At 38.2% G+C, this 15,091-nt stretch overlaps 1 protein-coding gene across 1 annotated transcript in view; it reads right to left on the reverse strand.

Annotated features, from left to right (window-relative positions):
• DDAH1 (dimethylarginine dimethylaminohydrolase 1) overlaps positions 1-15,091 on the reverse strand; it is a 122,730-nt gene that overhangs the window by 26,930 nt on the left and 80,709 nt on the right. Inside the window, exons 2-3 of the mRNA XM_087820559.1 lie at positions 6,067-6,166; positions 40-113 (exon numbers count right to left, since the gene is read on the reverse strand). Of these exons, the coding sequence (XP_087676685.1) occupies positions 40-113; positions 6,067-6,166 (174 nt within the window). The remainder of the gene's footprint in view (positions 1-39; positions 114-6,066; positions 6,167-15,091) is intronic.

A 15,091-nucleotide genomic window follows, 5' to 3' on the forward strand; every position in this document is an offset into this window, starting at 1 on the left:
TAATTATTTTGTGCCAGGCATAAATGATCCTTCACCTACCTTAAAAGTATCAGCCAAGATTTCGGCACCTCGTTGATTTGTCCTTTTGGAAAGGCCCACAAAAAATTCTCTGCCTGTAATAAATGACATGAACCACAGTGAGTGGGTGGCCCCAGTGACAGCACACTGTTTCTTTATTTGTAAGTAATGAGCTTGAAGCATCACACAGTTCTTTCCTACCACAGAGGGCAGATGTACTTACACTCTGCCCTCTGCTCTTTTTACACAAATCTGATTGCAAACTATTGCCCTTAGAAATAAACTTTTTCAAATTCATAGGGATGGAAAGTACAGTGATTGCCAAGGCAAGGGGGAAAGGGAACCGGGGAGTCAGTGTTCAATGGATATACAGTTTCCATTTGGGGAAGGGAAAAGGTGTTGGAGATGGGTGGTTGTGATGGCTGCACAACCATGTGACTGTAGTTAATGCCCCTGAACTGTGCACTTAAAAATAGTTAAATGGTAAATTTTATGTTATGTATATTTTACCACAATAAGAGAGTTAAGTTTTTGTTTAGGAAACACATTAATAATCTGTAATCAGGAATTAAGTAACAGCAGTGACAAGTTAGCAGTGCTTCCTCTTTTCCCCCCTAAAAGAACAATTCTAGACATTCTGGATGACATTGGATTCTTTTTCTTATAACAATGAAATAAGGGCTGAAGAAGCCATCTGGGTATAACATAAGTGTAGTGCTCACTGGTCTTCAGGTCTGACTATAAGAGCTGTCTTTAAAACTCTACACCCATTTATTTTATACCAAAACATCAAAGATGTTTGTCTACAAATACTAAAGTGTAGGGAGATAGAACTTTCTTCTTAACTTTTCTGAAATTCTACAATTTTTCTTTTCAGAAAACAAAACACTAAATAAAAATGCTCTCCTAGTTGTAGGCAAACATACACATATAGTAGTAGATGATAGAGTTAGGCAATGCATAAATGTGGGGGTTCTTACCCTCCCTTAATTCTTTGAAAAAATAATTCTACACGAAAGGAGGAAACACTATTCGAAGAGAAATTGGTATGTTTTTGCTCAGAACAGAAGGGTAAAGTGTAAGCAGAGTAGCCATGTAGACAAAACTGCTTGATAAATTTTATAAATGTTGCCACTTTAATCTTCATGATGTCCTTATAAAGGGAGTAAATAACATAGGTCGGATGATGTTATGGTAAATTCCAATGGCTTGTGCTGTTGGCAGACACACAAATCTTTGGTGGCAGACTGACATTTTATGATTGTGTTGTCTTCTAAGAAAATTCACTACATAAAAGTCAAAACTTAAGGTAGGGAAAGGTCTTTTACTTGACAAAAGTATGACTCATGTTATTAAAAAAGTTAGCTACAATGAAAAACAACATTAAATTTCCTTAATTAGGATAAAAATGGATTTATATATTAGACTTACATAATTTTTAAGGAAAACTTTTAATGCATTAAGCAAATTCAAGCAAATTTATAAGGCATACTCTTTCCATTTTCAAAGACTAAGTCAAGGTAGGAAAGTACAAACAAAAGCAAACTGCTTATCTCTTTAAAAAGTAAGTTGGACTTCTGTTTCTTGCAGTATGGTGGACTGAGTCTCCTAAATGGCCTTCCTGGTAAAAAGAACTGATATAAAGTGCTGAAATGGAAATATTGAAAAAATTTGTTTCGATCGTATGTTCCTTACATCATTTTCTTCCGTACCAATTCACCCTCTTTTCTTTCCTCCCTCCCCTCATTCTTTCCTAGGAGAAACCAGGTCAGTTGTCATATAGACTATCCTACAGTCTAGATCTGGCTGATTGATTCCTTTATGCTTTGTATTTTTGGTAAACTAATAGTTTCATGGAGATGCTTAATTAGATTCTTGTTCAGTTTTTTGGGGGGGGGTAGGAGTACTTCAGCGGTGGGGCTGTGCTTCTATTGCATCACATCATGAAGCTGTGACTGACTCTCACATTTTCAGTGATACTAGAATGAGCAGGGTGTTCCGGTGGTGTCAGTCCAATTGCTCCATTGTGAAGCTCCCATCGAGCTGTCATATAAATGGTTTAACACCCTCTGATGATCATTGCACAGATCCATTATTTTATTAGGGACCTACATTTACTGGATATAATTGTAAAAAGAAAAACTTTCCTCAGTCAAGTATTTGGTCTACTTGAAATCAAATTTATAAAGGAAAGACAGGCTACATGCTTGAGTCTTTGTCCCAGCAATTTACAATAATGACCAATATGTTTAAAAAAACATTATTATACACTAATGAGTCAAAGAATAAATCATAATGGAAATTAAAAAAAAACACATTTAGAAATAACGATAACAAAATGTTAATCGCAAAACATGAAGGATTCAGCTAAAGCAGCACTTGGAGGGAAAGTTATATAACTTTTAAATGTTTTCACTAAGATAAGGAAAGTTTCAAAATTAAGGAGGCAGAATTCCAACTTGAAATGTAAGAAAAAAAGAACAGAATACAAAGAAAGAAATCTGAAGGAAGGAAATAAAGGTAGGAATGGGAAGGAGAAAGAAAATATACAAGAGAGAGGGTTCAATAAAGCCAGAAGTTGAATCTTTGAAAAGATTTTAATAATTGACAGATCTCTGGCAAGAAAAAAGATAAGGCACGAATAAACGTTCTGAACGAAAAGGAGACATGGCTCTAGTTGTTGTGAAGCTTAAAACAGATATTTAGAGGATATGAATAACTTTATAGCCAACATTTGAAACTTAGATATAAGAGATAAAATCTTAGAAAATGGAACTGACCAAAACTTACTCAGGAAAACCTCAATAATGATACTATCATTAAAGAGACAATATGAATTTAAAATCTCCCCACAAAGAAAGCACCAGCCTCACGGCCTGTTTGTAGGTAAGTTCTATCACGGTTCAAGGAATGCACAATTCAAGTAGTACTGCCTACAGAATAGAAATATAGGAAATATTCCCTAATACATTTTGTGAGGCTAACATAACTCTTTTACCAAAGACAGACATGGATAACAAGAAAGAAAAGCTACAGGCCACAGAAACAAAAGTCTTAAAATATCAGCAAACTAAATCCAACCCTGTAGTAAAAAGACAATATATCATGACCAAGTTTGTTTTCATCTCAGGGATGCAAGACTGGTGAAATATCAGAAAATCAACTAATGTACTTAGCTACCTCGATGGATTAGAGAAGAAAAATCATATAATCATCTCATTGCAGCAAAAGAAAAAAGTTTTTCACCTGAAATTCCATTTCTACTTATTTACTTTAGAGATACTCTTATGCATGTCCCAGGAGACAAACACAAGGATGTACATAGCAGCATCGAAAAAATAGACAAAACTGAAAAACAATTGAAGGTACATCAGCAGTGAAATGAATAAGTACCCCATGATCTATTTTTACCACAAAATACCACACAGCAGTGGAGATGAGTATAAGCTACACACATCAAGTTAGCTCCAAAGCGGAAAAATCACACAAGTCTTCATATATTATGACCATATAAAGCTGTAAGACAAGAAAAACTAAATAACGTATAATTTAGGAACACATGTATTGAGGTGCAACTCAAAGAAAGGCAGGTAGTGCTTAACATAAAATTCAGGACTGGTTACTGCAGGCTGGGAGGGGAGAGAGGCTGGGACTGGGGCTTCTGTGGGCCTGGCAATGCTCTATTGCTTTTGTTTTAGTTCATTGACTTTTAAAGAGAGAGGAAGGGAGGGGGAGAGAGAGAGAAACATAGATGTGAGAGTGAAACACTGATCGGCTGCCTTCTCCACCCCCCCACCGGGAACGGAACTGGCACCCTTTTGTGGCGTGGGCAATGCCCAACCAACCGAGCTACACCTGCGGGCCTGGAGCCCAGGTGTTCACTTCATTATCGGTCTTTAAACTGTACATAAACATTCATAACTTTTTATATGCTCCTTATTTCACAAAAGTAAGTAAATAAAAGTAGAGGTAAGTGGATGTTGTCTATTTAGGAGAAGCAGGCTTGAGGCCATCTCTGCCAGCAGCAGCTCACCCGGCTGGCAGCTGCTCTCCCGTCCTCCGTTCCCGGCGGTGACTGACGGAGCTCCGAGCTACCACAGGCGGAGGGCCGGGCGCCTGGCGGTGGCCACAGACTTTGTTTCTCAACCGAAGAGCTGAGTGGTGACAGCTGTACAATATTGTGATGTAATTAATGCCACTTGAATCGTACACTTAAGAATGGTTAAAATGACACATTTCATGTGATAGATGTTTTACTACAATTTTAAAAAGGAAACAAATCGAGAAGTAGGAGATAGAAGGCAGGGCCAGATTTTAGGTGTGAATGAGTTGTAAAGCAGATAAAGATTTTAATATGCCAACACAATCTCGGTTTTGAATAAAATCCTTTTTAAGATATTAAGTATTGAATACTACCAAAAAAAAAAAAAGTTTACAGATAGTGTGAAAGGCAAGCCTGACTGCTTAGTACCTAGTTAGAAGTTAGGCTTGAGGTGCTGCGGAAAGGCCTCTGGCCTGTGGAAGAGGCTTCTGGATTAAGTTTCGCCGTAACGCTGACGGGTGTTTAAGAATCTGTTCAGCTTAGCTGGTAAGCTAACTAAATGGCTGTGACATAGCTTGTTTGAAACCATACTTCAAATATCATCAGAACCTGCTTATAAGTTATTTATTATATGGCTATGTTTTGGTAAAAAAAAAAAAAAAAGAGTTTTATTGTAAGGACGTGTGATTTATGCATCTATCTTTTCCCAAAAGCCTGTTATCAAAGAAAAACTGTTATTCTGTGCTGCCAAATGGAATGAAAGTGCCATCAATGGGAGACACGAAGAGTATTCTAAGGGGGGCTTACTAGGCAGATTCAAAGGATGCCTGAGGCTGCTTGGGCTGAGCCCTGGGCCTCCCGCCTCCCTGCTGTGTCCTGGAGGCCCAGCGGGTGTGCCACCAAACCCCAGGGCCGGGCCCTGCCCGTGACGGGGAAGCTCAGGCTGTGCAGTGCGCAACTCCAGGGACATTGTTCACAAACCTCTGATAAGAATGACACTCCCCGGAGCCCGGCAACACAGGGGTCCCACCCACGGGTATGTGATACCCAGCGAGGAACTACCCAAATGTCACAGGAGAAATACTCCTCCAGGAACCTTAATTATATCAAAACATAAGTAATACAAGATATTTTTATATTGATATGAAGATGGCTCTATTTTGTGTATATATATGGGATTTGATATAAGATTCACATTGGCTAAAATATCAGACTTCCAAGAACCTTCATACTTTCTGTGGATCACTCGGGGTTACATTCCCAGATCCCTGGGATTAGCCTCTGCTACATCTGTGAAACAGGTATTGATTCTCTGACATATAGAGGATAATAAACTCTCGCTATAAATAAAAAATTATTACTGATTGTCATGCTTCTCAGTGCAACTAGAATGAATCTGGGCACCCAGAGTTTAGCACGTGACTTTACAGAGCTATTCTAAGATCATAAAGAGTTGGAAAGGTTAAATGCTAAAATCACACTTTCTTTAGTGGCTATGTTAAACCTACTGTAAAAACTGATGCTGGTCAGATCAAAAATAATATTAGCTATTTATATTTTGTTGAGTTCTGCTATTATTCATTTGGCATTGATAATTATTTAAATTCATCTTGCTAACTGGAAAGAAAATTATTTTTGCAAATGACACATCTTGAATTAAAAATCTTTTAAATACAAACCAGGTATATTGTCACACAATGAAAAACCATGCAACCCATAAACTCACAAAAGTTACAAAATAATAGGTACATACTGATAACATATTTATAAAAAACATGCAACTACATGCATAAAAAAGTACTAAAAGGACATGCACCCAAATATTGAAATGTTTATCTTTGATTGAAAGTTCTTTTTTTCCCCCTTTTTTGTGCTTTTCTGTATTTTCCAAATTTCTTGCATTTAGCATTTTTTACTTTGGTAATTAAAAACCTGTAATTAAACAAGTGAATATGAGCCAGATATTGGAGCTGTTTTTGGACAGGAAAACGTAAATACAATTATACCTGTGAATAAGACGTCTCCACCATCTAAGGTTGCACTTTCATCTTTCATCTCCACTACATTGAGCTGAAGTTTTTCCAACGCTTCTTTCATCATGTCAACCTGTTGAAAATGATGACTCAGATTAATATCTTACCATTTTCTAAAGGAAAACCAATCACCTAAAACTTCTGAACACTGAATCATGCTCCCATGTGCAAACACACACACACATGTGCACATACACACACCCCACCTTGTGCATATATGAATCAAAGTTTGGACCAGTGATGGTCATTTTAAGAGAAAAATTATCTATTAGAAATTGTCCTTTTTGTCCCCTTGTAGCTTAAGCTTAAGTTAATATTAAGTCCCTCCCTTTATCTATTGAATGGCTAATTAGTTAAAGACACTGTTGGAAGAGTGGCTACTTAGGACACAGTTGGAATAGTGACTAGTTTGGGCACATGAGTCAAGAAAGGTGAGAGGCAGAACAGCCAATCCTCCTACCCTTGCGAGAAAGTACAAGATTTAATTTAAAATGTTAAGTAAGTCAGTAAGAATTGCACACAGACAGAATAATATGTGGAATATCAATGACAATAACCAGTACCTTGAAATCTTGGCACATAGGACAGTCATTGTTTTCTACTAAAATATTTTCTAAAACTGTCAGAACATTTAAGGCTTCTCTGTAAATTTGAACTGTTATTTAAATTCAACCTAGGTCCTTAGAGGTGATTAATAAATACAATAATTGCAATCAAACCAAAGAATACTTGAAACTGAATTTCAGGGACTTTCTCTAATTCCAGGCTCTCGTCTCAAGCACAGAGATATTCTGGGCTAAACTAGGGAATACTTTTAGTGGGTTTACTTTAATACAAGAAAACAATTTAAGGCATAACAAATGCCCTTTGGAATTCACAATTCAATTCAAGTCCTTCCAGTGGCTCGATAAAACAATTTAAATATTTCTGAAGGTCTGTATAACCTTTAACATGGTCAAGACATACATGAAGACATGAATAGCTAAGGGAAAAACGAGAGATCACATGACACTGGGAAAAGCAGGTAGCTCTCCCAAAATACATGCCCAGTTCACACAGTGAATTGTCAATGAAGAGTTTAGGAGACATAAATATATAGCAGAATCACCTCTAAAGTAATAAAAATATGGAAATACTTTTGACAACAAGCCTGACATTCATGCAGTTAAAAAAAAAAAAGAGAAAGGATACAAAATAAAATAAATATATCATTTCATTCTTGTCCTGGAACTCACGTAAAAATTCCACAAACCAGAGTGACTCAGAACAATAAAAAATTATTTCCATGGATGCGATGGTCTTAATGTTGTAATAAATACATCTAGTGACCTTTTTTTAACAGCGGGATAGGTTTTGCTGTGTAACAGGAAGTGGAAAATCATTGCTATAGCATAAAAAAGAAGCAAAAACATTTACCATGACTCGCTGGGCAGCAGTGAACCTAGGAAAACACACAACTGTTTCCTTCTGGCATCCGCCTCTGTGTCTACGGAAAATTCATTCAGCTCAGAGACCATGAGAACTGAGCTAGTGCTACCTTTTGTTTCTATTACGAACGCTACTGCTTCTGCTATAACACCATTTCAAAGATTACTCGGAATTCAGCAGTGACATGTTTTGGTGTGAAAAGTTTACATGTAATATCTCAACGCAGGAACTTTATCCAACTCTTAAGAGTTTAAAGAGAACAGAAGTAGGGTGGCCAGCATATACCGGTTTCAGAAACATTGTACTTCTTTAAAAGTCCCATGTCTTTCAAATTAAAATTTTAGAGAATAAAATGCTTGTGGTTTTTTTAAAAGTTAAAACAGCTGCACTGACATTAAAAAACTGGTTTCTGTGCAAGGCCAGTATTCCCCCCCTTTGAAATATTCAGTCACATCTATATAAACAAAGTCATCAGTGTAGGTTCACACCACAAACACCGAGGCTGCCATGTTATTTTCAGAGCAAGGGTATGGACAAAAAAAATTTTTTTTAAAGCATCAAGTAAACAGTTTTGAGAATGGCAGGACCATACGGCATCGAGTCAGCAATGCTAAGCCCGGGGGACTCCTGGAGAAGAAACGGGAGCTGCCGAGCGGGAGGCTGCCCAAGAGAACCCTTGACACGGGGGCTCCACGAAGCAGGCAACTCAGCTGCAAAACGCCGTGTCGCCCTGACACGTGGACCCAGAGCAAGCCAGCTCCTCTGGCAGTTAGACACTCAAGGTGACTGGCCAGGTGGCTCAGATGGTTGGAGCGCTGTCCCATACACCAGAAGGTTTCGGGTTCAAGTCCTGGTCAGGGCCCATGCCTAAGTTGAGGATTCGATCCCCGCTTGGGGCATGTACCGGAGGTGGCCGATCGATGTTTCTCTCTTTCTCTCCCCTCCTCTCTCTCTAAATTCAATAAATACATCCTTGGGTGAGGTTAAAAAAACACACCAAACACTAAACATAGCTATAGAAGTGGGAATTTTTGCAGGAAAAGATCCAAACCGTCAAGAAACTGCCCATTCTGTGGTTACATAATCATGGTTAATGTTGACTTATTAACTTTCAAGAGAGAAAAAAAAAGACCAAACAACATGTCAGAACAAACAATATTAATGCCAAAGGCTGAGTTGAATGGGTCAGTTTAGCCCATGAAATTAGAAATAAAAAGGGTAAGTTAGAGAAATAATCTTAATTTAAAAATTAGCCATGTAATTTTCACCCTCTGTTCTACAAGATTTACAAGACATTTCTTCCTTTCCTTTTCACTCGACATGCTGTGTTTCATCTTTTCATTTTACACTCGTATTTCTTTTTACCCATCTTTTCTCCTCCCACCCTTTGTTACAGATTCTATTCCTGGCCACAGTGGGTTCAGATGACCTCTGCTACTTCCATTCACCCAGCTCACACATCTTTCTTGCAAGAGCTGGTACCAGTTTCGAGGTAATTATCTTTTCTTTTTCTTCTTAACTACCCCCTTTTTTTTTCTGGAGTACTAATGTCCAAAAATGTGGAGTTACTGGTTACACACTCACAGTCCCTCCACTGGGAATGTCTGTGTAGTGTAGTGTTATGCTCAAGGGCGTGGGATTCAAATCTCCACTCTCCTACTTACTAGTCAAGTGACCTTAGGTTGTTGAACTTTTTGAACTTCAGTTTTCTCATTGCTAACCTGGGTGGTTGGTCATAGCGGTACCAACTTCCTAGGCTACTCCTGACTATTAAATACATGTAAAGCACTTAGTACCTAGTAATTACTCAATAAACATTAGATATGTCTTTTATTATTTTGATGAATACCAGCTTGTGTGCACCCAGTGACAAATACTTATACTATGAAACTGACCCACAAGAGAAAACTGTATCTTTTTCTTTTTACATTTGGACAAATTTCTTATGTTTTACCACCCCATGACAGATCCCATCTGCTTCTCAGTGAATTAAAATGGCAGTCTTTGCTGCAAAGCGAATGTAAAGTTAGAGCACAAACACTGAGGATACATTTAAATTTAAATCATTCAATTTGATTTCCTTCCAGCTCCTGGAAGCTGTCAAGCCATGTGGTAGATTTCTTGTATCTCTCTGCTTTGAAATAGCCCCTGGAGGTAGTCCATAAGGTGGGAAGTGGGCCTGAATGGTAAGATGTCCTGCAGGACTCAAAAGAGCATCAGCCAAGATAATGTAGCGTGATTACAGTTATAAAGGCATTGCCACTCTAAAGGACGCAGTCGAAAGAATCCCCCCCTTCTTAATGCCTAGTCTCCTTTTCTTATGTTTTCTGTTCTGCTCTCTGCTTTCTGTCTTCGTGGCTCTCATTTTTGTCCATATCTGTCCTATAGTGTTTACATTATCATCGTCCTGTCTTCTCATTTCACTCCTTTTGGGTTCTCATGGGGAACAAAAAGAACTGGGGATTTAAATACAAGTTCTGTTACTTATGAGCTATGTGACTTGGGATGAGTTAACCTTTTTTTTTTTCTTTTTAAAAATGTTTTCATTGACTTGAGAGGGAAACAGAGAGACCCGGGGGGGGGGGGGTAGAAAGAAAGGGAGAGAAAGAGACTTGGATCTGTTCGCCTCCCATGTGCACCCCAACTGGGGATCAAACCTGGGTTATGGTTTGCGGAACCTGGGTTATGTGCCCTGACCGAGAATCGAACTGGTGACTTTTTAGTGCATGGGAAGATGCTCAACCAACTGAGTCACACTGGTCAGGGCAGGAAGAGTTAACCTTCTTGAGCCTTGGTTTCCAAATCCAAAAATGGGATAATGTTTTCTCTCTAACAGGGATTATGTGGGTAACAAATAAGCTAAGACATAAAAAGCGCCTCGTTCAGCACCTGGCACATTATGATCAAAACCAGTAGTTGCTAAAAACAAGCAATCAAACAAACCAGTAGTTGCTGATATTATTATGCCCTAAATCAACTCCGTGCTTGGCTTGGATTATCTTTCAAAAAGAAATAGAAGATAAAAACATACCATTTACAGCATTAAATAAAACATCTTTTGATCCCAACTCTCCCATTCTTCTTGCAAAACTTTCCTAGAAACAAAACACCAAAACAAATATAAAACCTTATACATTTATTATTGGGAAGCTATATATATAATAGCTTATAATAGGCCATACTTAGTTTAATACTCTATTTAGATGCCAACATTGTCCAGTTGGCCCTGTCCAAAGTTGACTGTGCTGCATATTTTAAACAATGCGTACTTTGAATGTTGTGAATGTTCTCATGGGGCCTATTGAGCAGTCTGTGCTGAGGTTCCATTAAGAATCTGCACCAACTTCTGTTTGCCAAACTGCTTTCCTTTCGCTGCTTTTGCTCAATTAGCTGCCAGAGGTTATGACTACAAATGAGGCCCTGGGCACTGGCCTGTCTGCAGCTGATGTGTCTCGGTCACTGGCAGTTCTGCCCGGCGCTGGGAGCTGCGCCATCACCATCACCACTAGGTTTTCAATATCATTTAAATGTTCTGAGTCCCTTTTAACCCATCATATTGTCAGAGCTTTAAAATTATATTCTTATCTAGCTCTAAAGATATGAATAGCAACACAGCTTGCTGGTAGTGAGGTGGTTTCACTTTCTCAGCTTGTTCCTGATTTTGCTTTGCCTTTAGTGTTGTGTGACATGCAGATCATGCTGAGGAAGCCAGTCAAGAAGCTGAGGTAATGTGTCTAGAATGTCAAAGGGCAGCTGGCTTGGGACTTGCTGGTGCATCCAAGTTACACTGCGTTGTCCTGGTCACACTCAAAATACCACGCCTCATTTGTTGACCAGCACATCCTTGCTCCTGCGGCCACTTGGACCTGTATACACTTGGCTCATTTTATAATAATACTTAATACCCATCACATGCTTTCATATATATTTTGTCATTTGATCAACATTTCAGTTCAATAAACATTTAGTAGACGCCAACGTTTTTTTAACCAGGCTACAAAGATCAAAAAAACAAACAAAGCGCCCACAAAACCATAGTCCCTGTCTGTGAGAAGTTAACAATCTAGTGGGCAGATATACCTTATGAATAGACAGTGATCATAAAATGAAATATTTGTTGTGATGTTGACAATAACTCCAAAAGGCAGGGTGGGTAGGCATTAGTATACCCATTTTACATGGGTGAACTGCGGCGAAGGGAGGCTCACTGACGTGCTGAGTCAAGTCTCTGGTGCCCAAGGCCATGTTCATTTTCACTGCACTGTGTAATTATGATTCTCCCGAGGCCTCATCATAGAGCACAGCCTCATCAGAACTGGAGCTCACACCTTCTGTCTTCCAACTCTGTACATTTAATTCCACTGGGTATTACAAGATCCTGTGCCAAGGTAATTTTGGATTCCATGATATCTTCATATCAGAGACAGCCTGCGTATTAATTACCACCCTTCAACTGTGGGATGCTTCAGGTCTGTGTTCAAGGAAAGTTCAGTGGTGCATTCCTTAACTTCTCCTCATGGGCTGGTTAAATTACTAAAACTAACCAAAACTACCAAAAAAAAAAAAAAAAGAATCAAAAGGAGGTTTAACATATTAAATGACTCAGTCTTAAAAATTCCTAAGTAAAAACATACTGGAATCCTCTTCTGAACTCCAATTTTAGGACTAAGCTCTTAGGAGGAATTCAGGTTAGCAACATAATAGCAAACATTAAGATGGTTTTCCTATGTGCCAGACACTCTACTAAGAACTCATATTTAATTTACCTAACCCTCATAATCTGATAAAACAAGTACAAACATTATTTCTGTTTCATAGATGAGAAAACTGAGGCAGGATTGTTGACTTGCTCAGGTTATTACAGCAGCAGAGCTGAGATCTCAGCTTAGAGAGCTGGGCTCTGAAGTTTGTGTTCCTCTTTTCTATACAATTTGTCACTATCAAAAAGACAGTCTAGCCTGGCTGGGAGTGGCTCAGCGGTTTAATGTCGACCTAGGATCCAGGAGATCAGGGTTCGATTCCCGGTCAGGGCACATGCCCAGGTTGGGGGCTCGATCAATGACTCTCTTATCATTGATGTTTCTATCTCTCTCTCTCCCTCCCTCTCCTTTCCTCTCTCTGAAATCAATAAAGATATATTTAAAAAAAAAAAAAAAAAAAAAAGACAGTCTAGACATTAGACATGCACTATGCAGTCAAATGAGAATAAATGTTGGAATGATCCACAACACCTCTTGATTTATTTGTTTGAACAAAATGTTGACTCAGGCACTCTGAAGGAATGAAGGGGCAGAGGCTACAAATTGCAGCGATCTGCACCTAGGTTTGTTTATAAAGATCCTCAGTTTTGTTTTCCCAAGAATATACAAACTAAGGTTAATAAATTTTGGGATTCATTACTTCATCTTTCCAGTATCTCGATCAGATTATGAAAAGGAGTTATTTGTGGAAAAATCTTTAAACAGTCGACAATATATTTTAATTACAGTGAGATTACAAAAGCATATGGACTTGTAGACACGCTTAAAATCAAGACACTATACACACTGCAAACCAATCCAATTCATCTGGAAAGGTGAGAAAGGTTCCTACCACACTGGGAAGGATGGAGGCAGAATTCTAAGATGGTGCCCACGACTGCTACCCCCTGATGTACACGCTGTGTGCAAATCTCTCCCTTTGAGTGTGAGAAGAACCTGTAAATATGATACCACTCTTGTGATTAGGTTACATTTCATGGCACAGGTAAGATATTTTGCAGATGTAATTAAGGGTTCTAGTCAGTTGACTTAATCACAAGGGAGATTATCCTAGGTGGGCCTGACCTAATCAGGTGAGCTTTTCAAAGAGGGTTTAAAGGTCAGAGATGGAGGAAGTCAGAGAAATGTTCTACTGGTATGGGAGAAAGTAAACAACCATGTTGGGATCTGCCAAAGGAGGGGGCCCACAAGGCAGCCTCTAGGAACTGAGAATAACTCCCCATTGACAGTGAGCAAACAAACAAACAAACAAAAAAACCAGTGGCCTTCGTCCTACAATCACAAGAAACTGAATTTTGCCAACAACTTGAATGAGCTTGGAAGAGGATCTGAACTCCAGATGAGAACACAGCCCAGGTAACAACCATTTATGCCGTGAGATAATAAATCGGTGGGGTTTTTAAGTTGCTGTGCTTATGGTAAGTTATTATATGGCAACAGAAAACCAATAAAGAAAGCCCAAATTTAAACAGATTTAAAAAAAGTATATGTAAAGGCCTTTTGTCAGAAGCAAAAATGTTGAACTAAACGTTCGTTTCCAAGTTGTTTGTTCAAAATACAGCTCAACGATTCTTAAGATGTCCCTAAGAAATTACCCAAAATACAATGTTTTAAATGACTTTGGGGTGCCAGACCCACCAACCTCTTAAATCTGTTATTTATTAAAATATTGTACAGTTATATTTTAAAATGCTGAAAACAGGTTGTAATATTGTTTTTTGGCTACAAACCTAATACATGCTCATAAAAATGAAAATGATGAAAATACAAGGTGTCCCCCCAAAATATAAACACACTTTAATAACTGATTCTATTACATTTTGAAAATGAGATGTATTTTAATAAACATTGCCTTTATAATTATTCAAAATGTGTACACATTTTTTAGGGACACCCTGTATATATGTAAATGTGCCTTGAATCATCCAAATCTTATTCTTATTTTCATTCATTCAGTAAATAGAGTGTCTGTTGAGAATTAGACACCATGCTAGACAGTGGTCAGTGACCATAAAAAACAGACATGGCCTCTGCTGTCCAGTGGCCTTAGGGGGACATTATATATCACGATAAGGGCTTTGAAAGAAAGCAATAGTGTGCTTTGAGAAAAAAGAGGGGCACATGTTTCAAAGGGTCAAAGAAGGTCACTTTTAGGAAGTAACATCTAAGCTAGGAAATCAAAATGTTAATAGCAGTTGTCTATTCCTGCTGGTGGGTCATCTGGAATTCTTCCTTAGAACTAGAAGGGATTTCTGGATGATACTCAGATCATAAGTGGCTCACCTTAGTCTATTAGAAAACGTAGTGAAGGGCTTCTTTATTAGAAAATTGGTCAATAGAACTGGAAATTATGTAATACATTAAAACCTGCAAAAGTTATTAGAGTCAAGTAAATGTCATTAATCCCGTAATCATTCTGGGAACTGGTGATATTTATAGGATGGTTAACATGTTTGAAAGTTTTATAACCACCTTCCTCATTTTCCTCTTAGTGAACTTTTGTAAGAATAACTGTTACATGAATAAGATCTCTTGAACCACTTCCCACAGACTATTAAATAAATATCCATCGCATTTTTTCCCATTGATTTTTTGGACTTCTAAACTTACTGGTCTATTTCTAGTGGCAAGTTCTAAAAACTAACTAGGATCCTGAGCATCTTGGTTTTCGTATTTGTAAGATGCGGGGGAAGAGCTTAAAAATGAGGTCACTTCCAGCTCTAGATTTCTGAGTTGGAGTCCCCAAAACAATTTTTGGCATTCATAAATGTGACTCTAACTGTAATTCTATCTCCTTCCCATAGAGTTTA

The sequence above is a fragment of the Miniopterus natalensis genome, chromosome 9, assembly GCF_054644295.1.
Source record: "Miniopterus natalensis isolate mMinNat1 chromosome 9, mMinNat1.hap1, whole genome shotgun sequence".
Lineage (NCBI taxonomy): Eukaryota > Metazoa > Chordata > Mammalia > Chiroptera > Miniopteridae > Miniopterus > Miniopterus natalensis.